At 45.9% G+C, this 9,545-nt stretch overlaps 1 protein-coding gene across 4 annotated transcripts in view; it reads left to right on the plus strand.

Moving 5' to 3' along the window:
* PMEPA1 (prostate transmembrane protein, androgen induced 1) overlaps positions 1 to 8,783 on the plus strand; it is a 51,906-nt gene extending 43,123 nt beyond the window's left edge. The window contains exons 4-5 of one of the 4 annotated variants that reach the window (XM_037403008.1): positions 3,342 to 3,395; positions 3,497 to 8,783. In XM_037403008.1, coding sequence (XP_037258905.1) covers positions 3,342 to 3,395; positions 3,497 to 4,042 — 600 coding nt within the window. In that variant the 3' untranslated portion in view covers positions 4,043 to 8,783. Of the gene's footprint in view, positions 1 to 3,341; positions 3,396 to 3,493 lie in introns of all 4 variants that reach the window. The other 3 variants (XM_037403009.1, XM_037403007.1, XM_037403010.1) reach the window with 3 other exon arrangements.
* Positions 8,784 to 9,545: the final 762 nt, after the last annotated feature.

A 9,545-nucleotide genomic window follows, 5' to 3' on the forward strand; every position in this document is an offset into this window, starting at 1 on the left:
GCTATTGTTGAGATGAATTCAAGTCCTAAATATTCTGGAAATCAGGGATGAGCAATGAGAACCCCGAGGATGAGGATTTACAGCGGTACTGCTCCTTCATGTGCAGCGCAGTTTTGTATGGCTCAGTGGGGCTGTGTAGCCATCCCATGGCCAAAGCATGAACGCTAAACGTATGTATGTTTTCTGTCTCTGGGGCTTTGCCCTCCTCTGACTATCAATTTCCAGCAATTTTAATCCCACTATCGAGTTTTTAGGAGAGATGTGCCGTTACCCAGATGGGCTTCACAGTAGCGTGTGACGCAGCAGGTCTGTGTCGGCGAGCGTACTTGTGGTCAGTCAGCCGTGGGGATGTGAGCCTGTCGGGTCAAACCCCGCAGTCCCGGGAGAAGTGATTAATAACAGCTGCAGAGATACAGCTCCTGCAGAAAATGGGTCTGCCGCCTGCTCCTTATCTCACTGTGGATCTCATTTTAATGGTGTTTGTAGGGGTTTGCTTCTCTTGCATCCACGTGTCACCCGGAGCCTCGTGCCTGGACCTCATCTGTACAAACAGATGCGCTGGTGTGAGCCAGAGCTTTTCTTCTCCGTGCCTGGGTGGGATGTGGGGTGCGGGCTTGGGGCAGCAGGTACATGGGGGTAGGGGACTGCCTGTGTGGAGCAGCTGGGGTCGGAGTGTGCACGTGCCCTTGCCGTCGCCAGCCGCAGCGGGCAGCCCCAGGGGAGCGCAGCGATGCTCCGCACACTGGGAAGTGCCGGGCTGCAGCCGCCCTCGCGGGAGCTGGCTGACATCACTCCCGGGAAAGGGGGAAGCAGATGGGATATTGCCATGGCACTGCCCACTGCCAAGTTAAATATAAAACATCTAGCAGAAGGCAGCGGGGTACTCGCTGCTTAGGAAGTCTGCCACGGGGGCATGGCAAAGTAAACACAATTTTGGGAGTGCTTCCCGCTCCTGCCCACTGCTCCGGCATCCTTGGGGATGAGGCAAAGGGCTGGCAGGGCAGTGTGCGTGGGAACGCTGGAAACCCTCCCTGTGCCTTTTGGTGTTGGTGCTGTGGCTGAGCAGGGGGTTAGGAGCAAGGACTTGGTCTGTGGCATATGCAGTTTCTCTTGGGTCTTTTGGCTGCTGGGGGAATTTGACTGTTGACTACCCCTGCAGGCAAGAAGTACATGTAAAGCGGAGCAGACTAAACAGTTGATGCCTGTGTAAACAGTTGCATAGTGAAGTCTCAAGGTCTGTATAAAAAGCAGCCTTGCGGTGCTCAGGAAGGGCTATGGTGCTCAGGAAGGGCTATGCGGCACACAGCTCAACTGGCGCATTCATGAGCTGCAGCGGGGGATGGATGGTGCCGGTATTGCGGCACTTAACCTCTGCTGCTCCAAGGAGATGTTCCCTAAAAAACCCTGAGAAGTGGGAAGAATCTGGGTCATCTCATTTCCATATAAATCACTGTTTTCCTTGCACTGGCAACAGGACTGCCTTGAGGTTTATGTGCAGAACTGAGCTTCAAAAACAGGAACCTGATGGGATTCTCTCCATATCTGATACCGTGTGCGATGCCACAAGAGAAAATATATTCCAAAGTTGGGGAGAATAAAGAAGAAAAAGGGGGGAGGGATATAATGGGCAGACGTTTTGGAGATTGTAATGCAGGGCTGGTGCTGCGTTGTGGGATGCGTGGGTACGCAGGCTCCTGCCACAGGGCTTGGGGTGTCTCTGCCCCCAGGGCCCCCCACTCTGCCCACTGGTGGGGGCACTGCTGGGGACAGCGGCCGTGCCAAGCAGCTGCTCACCGAGGTAGCCACAAAGGTGCGTGGCAACAGTTCCCATTGCATGCCGCAGCCTGGTACGAGGCCAGATGTGCTTCACAGCTGGGTGAGGTCCAGGGAGCATCAGGCAGGCAAAATCCCTCCTGAGTTTATCGGTGAAGGTGTCCCTGGGGCTGCGGTACCATTGCAGCTCTTCACAGGCTCTCACCGCGGCACCAGGCTGCCCGCGCCACCGGCACCGTTATTGTAGAAACGGGCATTTTCATGGCAGCGGCAGTTGCGGTTTGCTCCTCAGGAGAGCCCTGCTGCTAGGCTGGGCCTGGGGATGGCCTCTGGGTGGGATGCTTTACAGGGAAAAAGGGGAAGAGAAATGCCCTTGGCATTTTTTTTTTTCCACTGGTGGTAAATACTTCTGCCTGACTCGCTGGTGCCAGAACTGGAGACTCACCTGCAAGGAAATGAGCAGTGCCAGCTATTCCAGGTCGTAATTCGGAGCCTTCTGGCTTGTTTTCCTCCAGCCCTGCCTACCGAAGGGATGTTGCTCTATTTGAATATTAGCAATATTTAAATATTTTAGTTCTGAAGGCAGAAGCATCTAGGGTGAACTGTGTACACTCAGAGTATCATCAGCAAATGGGAAGAACCTTTGTTTGTTTGTTTTGATCATGAATTGTACAGTAACCTCATGGTTTGGGGGGAATTGGCTTTGTGGCTTTATCGTGCCTGGGGTGGTTGGCACCTGGGTTCAGATCGCAGGATCAGGGTGATGCTGGCAGCAGTGCAAGGAAGCCTCTAGACCACGGTTTCTCAGTCTGAGCCAAGGGCCAGTTACCCTTTTGGGGAAAAAATACTCTAGAACCATCCTGTTGCTACAGATATTACTATTTATTTTTTTTTTAGCCAAATCAGATTTAGACTTAACATTTGGTTATTCACTCATTATCTTTATTTTCCCATGATTTCCTTGATTATGTGCATCAGAATGTGGGTGTGAGGTTTTTCTTTTTTTCTTTTTTTTTTTTTTTTAATTATAATCTTGTCATTATTTCGTGGAGCATTTTCTGATGTCTTGTGAATCACCCACGGCTCATGGATCACAAATTGAAAAATACTCCTATGGCATGTTTGAACCAGGGAGAGAAACATGCTGGGTGGGCGTGGGTGAGAGGGGGGAAGTCTGCAAATGGGAGAGTGTTGTTTGCTGGTGCCGTTCTCATCATTCATTCTGCAAGTGATCTATTAAATGTAAATGGAGGTGAAAATGGAGGGAAATTTTAATCGGAAGTGTTGTTTTTGGTGGCAGTACACTAGTACCTGTAGCATATAGCCATAGGGTGCCCAGCCTGGGCAGCAGTAGCTGATGCCCCGCTGGAGCTGGCTGCCTGCCGTGGGGAGGGTGGTGCTGGTGCTGTGCGTGGCTGCAACCAGGGCACCGGTGTGTTGCTGGCGGCCGTGGCCCTGCCTTACCTGGGCTCTGGTGCAGGGTGAAACCTGGCGCGAGCTGTTTGAAGGAGTTGAACCGCTGCCCGCAGTCAGACTCACTCTGTGCTCTCTTCTCCTTTCCAATGCAGGAGGGAAGCCTGTGGCCTTCAGAAAGCACCGTCTCGGGGAATGGAATAACAGAGGTGAGAGCGATGCGGATGCGAGTGCTGCCTTCCCAGCTGTCCCAGCTTGCGGTGGCTCGTGCTTCTTGCCCTTTTTCTCATTTTTCTTTCCCTTCCAGCAGCAAATCTACACCCCGAGACCCAGCGACCGCCTGGCAGTGCCATCCTTTCTGCAGAGGGACCGATTTAACAGATTCCAGCCAACCTACCCCTACATGCAGCACGAGATCGACCTGCCACCCACCATCTCGCTGTCGGATGGCGAGGAGCCCCCCCCATACCAGGGACCCTGCACGCTGCAGCTGCGAGACCCCGAGCAGCAAATGGAGCTCAACAGAGAATCGGTCCGGGCCCCCCCCAACAGAACCATCTTCGACAGTGACTTGATAGATAACTCCGTGTATGGGGGGCCGTGCCCCCCCAGCAGTAACTCTGGCATCAGTGCGACCTGCTATGGGAGCAATGGTAGGATGGAGGGACCACCGCCGACGTACAGCGAGGTGATAGGGCACTACCCTGGGTCGACATTTTACCAGCACCAGCAGAACAACAACGGGATGCCCTCTATCCTGGAGGGCAGCAGACTCCATCATTCACAAATCAATGGCCTTGAGAGCACAACCGCGTGGAACAAAGAGAAGGAGAAACAAAAAGGGCACCCCTTTTAAAAAAAAAAAAAAAAAAAGAAAAGAAAAAAAAGCAAGAAAGTAAATGAAACACTCTGCACTTCTGGGTAAAAGAAAAAGGAGAGAGAGAGAGTTGAGGAAGATGAGCAAAGAAAAAAAAAAGCCCTTCCCCATCTCTCCATGTATAAATATTTACTTGTTATGTCTGGTCTGAATGCACAAGCCTACCAAGCTTGCAAAAACATTTCTTTATTGAGCTGTGTCTAGACGTTTAAAAAGGAAAAAAAAAATCAACTGTAGTCCATTTTTTTTTTGTTTCTAGTTGAGCTGTGTGAATGCTTTTTTTTTGTTTGATTATTTCACTTATCTTTAAAGACAAAATATTTGCACAAAAAACATTTTGTTTAAAGATCTGCAATATAAATATATAAATATATATTAAAAATAAGAGAAAGTGTATGTGTAAGGAGCAGGAGTATTTTTGTATTAGAAGAGGCCTATTCAAAAAAAAAAAGTTGTTTTCTGAACTAGAAGAAAAATGGCAATTTTTTGAGTGCCAACTCAAAAAGCGTGTATTACATTGTAAAAAAACAAAAAACAAAAAAAATCAAAAGCAGGGGTTTAGAGTTATTTATATAAATGTTGAAATTTTGCACTATTTTTTAATATAAATATGTCAGTGCTTGTGTTGGTCAAAGCCTCTATCATGTCTACCATGAACCTGTTAAGGGATATATGTCGAAGTGAAGAACAAAGTAGCTGGAGGGGGTGGAAAAACGCTGAAGTGGAGATGCCAGCCTGGGGAGGAGCGGTGAGCGAGACTGCATCTTATGCAAATCCTTAATTTCCAGAGTCCCTGCGCGTGGCCGCTGACAGTCACGGCTTTATACATTCCCTACAAAGCAAGAGGAGTTGGTGTGTGTCTGTATGTCATCTGGTAGGATTATTGGAGTAAAAAGGTAAAATAAAAACTCCCTGCTTCTGAGAGTCAGTAATGGCTGAAGCAGACAAAAATTACTTGATTTTTTTTTTTTTTTTTTTACAACCTCTAACTTTTTGGAGGGGGGGTGGTGGGGATGAGAATAAACTTCTGTGTCTGAAGGAACAAAGTGTTTTTTGGTTTATTTCTTTCAATGTTCAACTGGAGGGCCCTATTTGGAGCTAAAACGGTGATTATGGAAGTTAATGGGAGTAAATGGTAATGTACCCACTGGCTGCCTTTCAGCGGGGGTTTAAATATCTCATGGAAAGTGTCGTGGTGGTGAAAGTAATTTTCATTTTGTATTAACCTCCCAAACCTCTATTTGGGATAAACGGGCACAGCCGTGTCTCACAGCTCGCTGCCTCTGGCCAGCACTACTTTTTATTTTACTATCCTAGCTAAAGAGGCATCAGATACAGTAGATGGAAATTAATCTGCTCCTGTGATATATTAATTAAAGGCTAAAGAAATACGCTTAATGCTTTAGAAGCAACCCCCCTTTACCTCTTCTGAAGAGCCCTCATCCACAGCAGCACGGTCCCACCTGCCCTCCCGCCCGCCGGGTGTTGTGCGTCTTTTAATTTATCTTGGTTTTGGAAGCATTTTGTCTTACTATGCTATTGTTTACATTTTTATATTGTCTGGTAGGTGTTTTACCCTCATGGTGAATTTGTATGTGATGGAGTGAGAGAGTGAGAAACCGGAGAGCACGAGAGAGAGAAAGTAAAAGGGAAAAAACCTGTTCCCAGTCCCGTCTCCCGGCTGGGAGAGCATCTCTCCGAATGTTGGGAAGGGTCGGTAGGGGAACTACAGAGAGCGAAGATTTTACAAGGGGGTGTGATTTCATTTTCTGCAGGATGCTATCTAGTAGAGTGACATAAATGAAAGATATAAAGGCAATAACTATTATTTTTAAGCAACTTTTCTATTACTTGAAAAAAAAAAAAAAACAAACCATGAGAACAGTTTTGAAGTTCTGACCATTTGAACAATATTTATATATATTTTAAAGAAGATGATGAATAGCTGAACTTGAAGTTTGATCATCATTTTTGCTTTTTTTTTATTTTTGCCTAGAAATAGTCGTGTACCTTCTCAATATTTCAAACTGCTTTTCCACAGCTCTTGAAATCTTCGTAGCTTTACAGTCATGTACCCTAAATTTTGAAGACCTAAAAAAAAAAAAAGAAAAGAAAAAAAAAAGTGCAAAGGAATAAATAGTTTGTCACGAAAAGGAATAATAGTTTGTCACGAAAGGTACAAAACTGATGAGTTTATACGAGTTTTTAAAATGTATCTTTCCTTTATGTAACATGTCTATTTAGTGCCTTATTAAAGAAACAGTAACCCTCCCTTTTTAGGGAGGGGGAAACAAAATCATCCTTAGCGTCACAAGTAACCAGCGTCTGGTCTCTTGCTCCTTTGGACCTTGCATTCAATTTTCCAGTCCCTTCTGTCCCTGGAGCAGCTCGATGTGCCTGGCCAGGCAGGCTGCTCCCCCTGCCACCGCGCTCCCCCGGTCCCCAAGGGAACTTGAACACGTTTATGCACATTATCCTACCTGCAGAGGTAGGAAGCTGTGGTGGATATTATAAGTGAGGTACCAACCAAAAGAGAAACAAATATAATATCTACTGCCCTCTTGAGCCAAAATGCGTGAATAGTGTTGTTGGGGTTGGGGTGTTTGTTGTGGGTTTTTTGGGGGGTGGGGGGTGTTGTTCTGTGAGCTGAACTAGTTTGTTTGCAACAAAAAAACCCTGGTAACCTCATCAGGTTTTGGGTGGAATATGCATCACACATTTAAAGCCGAGCAGTGAATATGGAGGTGTCAGTGTCATGGGGACCGGAGGTTTGTTGATAACCGGATTGTCTTTGTCGTGTGGCATTGCCTGGCCACCAAACCCCACGGAGAGCTCCGGGAGGTGGGGGGGTCTGGAAAGGTGCAGAGGGATAGTGGGAGAGGATCTAAAAATGTAGTGCAATTAAACCCAGCTCTCATGTCCTCAATATTTCAACTGATTCTCTGGGTTTTTTTCCCTGTTTTTTTTTTCTCTCTCCCCAGCCCACTCCTAGTGAGAGCTTTTATTTCTCAAGCATCACCCCAAGCATCTGCAGTTGAGTGGTCAGTTGGTTGAGTTCCTGGGTCCAGTTTCATTTACCTCTTTCTCAAGTTTGGGGGATTTAATGAGTATAAAATGAGGTGGCTCATTGACACCAAATTTCTGTTGCAAAGGATGCCTTTCCGTCCCCGCCGTGCACAAACATGCCAGGCTGCCACCTTTCCCACTGCCGGTGCAGTGCCCTGGGGGGGGGAGCCGGGGTCCCAGGCAGCGGGTGCAGCTCGAGTCCACCTCGATGGAGCCAAGTTGTCACCTTTTGTCTTTCTTCTGCCCATCCCTCTGTTTTGCAGTCCCAAGAACTGTGTATTTCGAGTGCAGATACCAGATCTGGGGCCCCGATCAACTCCAAGTTCTGAATGGGTGTTTAGAGATAACGGTGTGTTCTTTTTTATTATTGTTGTTGTTGTTGTTGCTGTTGTTATTATTATTATTATTACTATTTAATGTTACTTTTTGGCCTCGGGGTCCATTTCTTCCCAATCCCCATGTCCCCGTATTGCCAGCGAGGCAGAGGATTTGCGTTGCACACCCTTGCTGATGTCTCTCCTCGTTTCCTTCTGGCCTTCGTGCAGCTCTGGAGAGGGCTGGGCTGGAAGCTGGGCTGCGGTCCTGCTCCGTAGGAGTCTCTAGCATCTTGCAGCTGCCAGCAGGGACATTCAGGCCCCTTTAGAACAATTTATTTTTAAACAAATAGAGAAAAAACAAGGCATTGCTAATGCTTAGCAACCTCTTGTCCTAGCCTGCCTTTTTGCTCAAAAGTTTAAGTCATGTTAGCTTTAAAAGGGGTTGTTAATCTTAGTTTCTTGGCATACAGTACGGCAAACAGCATCCTTATAGTGCCCCCAGATATTAATGGCCTGGGATGAGAATGTGGGTCAGGATGGTGAGGAGGGATGGGTTTCCTTTGGGGCTGACACTGGTAAAACTTGTGTTCCCTTCGCAACCCTCGATTTCACCGGTTTGAAGATTGAGCTTTACTAATCTAGTGTGTTATTTCCGCAAGTGTTACGAAATTCATTCTGTCTTAAGTGGGGGTATAAGGAAATCTCATTGCTTTCTGGAGAATCACCCTTTTTTATGTGTATTGAACTATAAAATTGCACTAAAACTGCTATATTAAAAACCAGAAAAATAAAAGCCCAACATTTTTACTAAGGATTGGGAAAAGACGGAATCCAGATGTGTAGCATTAATAATGCTAGGCGATAACAGAATGAATTTTTAATCTCTTCTGTCTCTGTATCGCTCAGAGATTTTCTATGTACAACACAAAGCTATAAAAAACAAAAAGTTTTCCAGAAACTGCGCTTCAAATTTTTGCTGTACTATAGAAGCTCATGAAGGACAACATTAAAGTCCTAATTTGCCTGCCTTATAGACACATTTCATTGTATTAATATTTTCTTAAAATTCCAGTTGCATTGCGTTGGCTTTGGAGTTTGTTATAGGCAGTCCTGTATCCTGAGTTCTGTTCAAGTTTAAACTTATGTAAACTATTGACAGCACATGCAATGCAGTACTTATCTATATTTTGCTGTTTTAGTATGAATATGTACTCTGATGCCAATTTACAAAAATCTGTTGTAAACGCTTATTGTGTAACAGTAACCGATAGTGGCAATTATATGTCATTCTAAAAGCTGCAATACTTATACAATAAATTTTACAATACTTTGGAAAATTTGCCTTCACCTTTTGCTTTGTTACCCAAAAAATCAAAGTTTGCCAACACAATGTAATTTCAAAAGCTCTTCCAATTATTTTTTTTTTAATATTGGAAAATTAATATTCTCAGTTTTTTATATTTGTGTGGGTTTCCCCCTTCCTTGTTAAGTAGCCTTCTGAATAACAGGCCAACCTCTATATTGACACGACATGTTTTTTCCCGTGAAGCTGTAGCTGGTTCCTGGTGTATTTGCATGCTCGGTCCGTGTGTGCATGTACGATTCTGTTTTCTTTTGAGTAGACCAGGTGTCGCAGCTTTAATCCCAGAAGAAGCATTCCTGGTTTGCACCAATATGTCCAACACTTGCGCTCCTGCCTTTCAGCCAAGAACATCACTGATGGTCAGAAGGTCTTAACTTGAATAACCATCAATCAACAAGAACTGCGTAGATTGACCCAAATCTAAGCACAGATAATTTGTGTGACTTTTTTTCTTTCTGAGACTGTGGTCAAATTGCAGTGATCACATTAAAATGATTGAAAACTTAACTGCTTGCAGGGGGTTTTCTTTTGGTGTTTCTAAAGGGTGTCCCATAGATTCACCCAGACCTTGGGTTCCCTCTTGGGACTAAGGAGTGTGCAGTAATTAATCCCGGGCTTTGCTTGAAGCTGTTGGCTCTGCCTAAGCCCTTGGTCTCCCCAGCCTCCTCCCCGCCTCTCTGGCTGATCGCAAACCTCTGTTTAAGGTGGCAGCATTTTTGAAAGTGGCCCCTGGCTT

Source organism: Falco rusticolus, chromosome 10 (assembly GCF_015220075.1).
Source record: "Falco rusticolus isolate bFalRus1 chromosome 10, bFalRus1.pri, whole genome shotgun sequence".
Classification (NCBI taxonomy): Eukaryota; Metazoa; Chordata; class Aves; order Falconiformes; family Falconidae; genus Falco; species Falco rusticolus.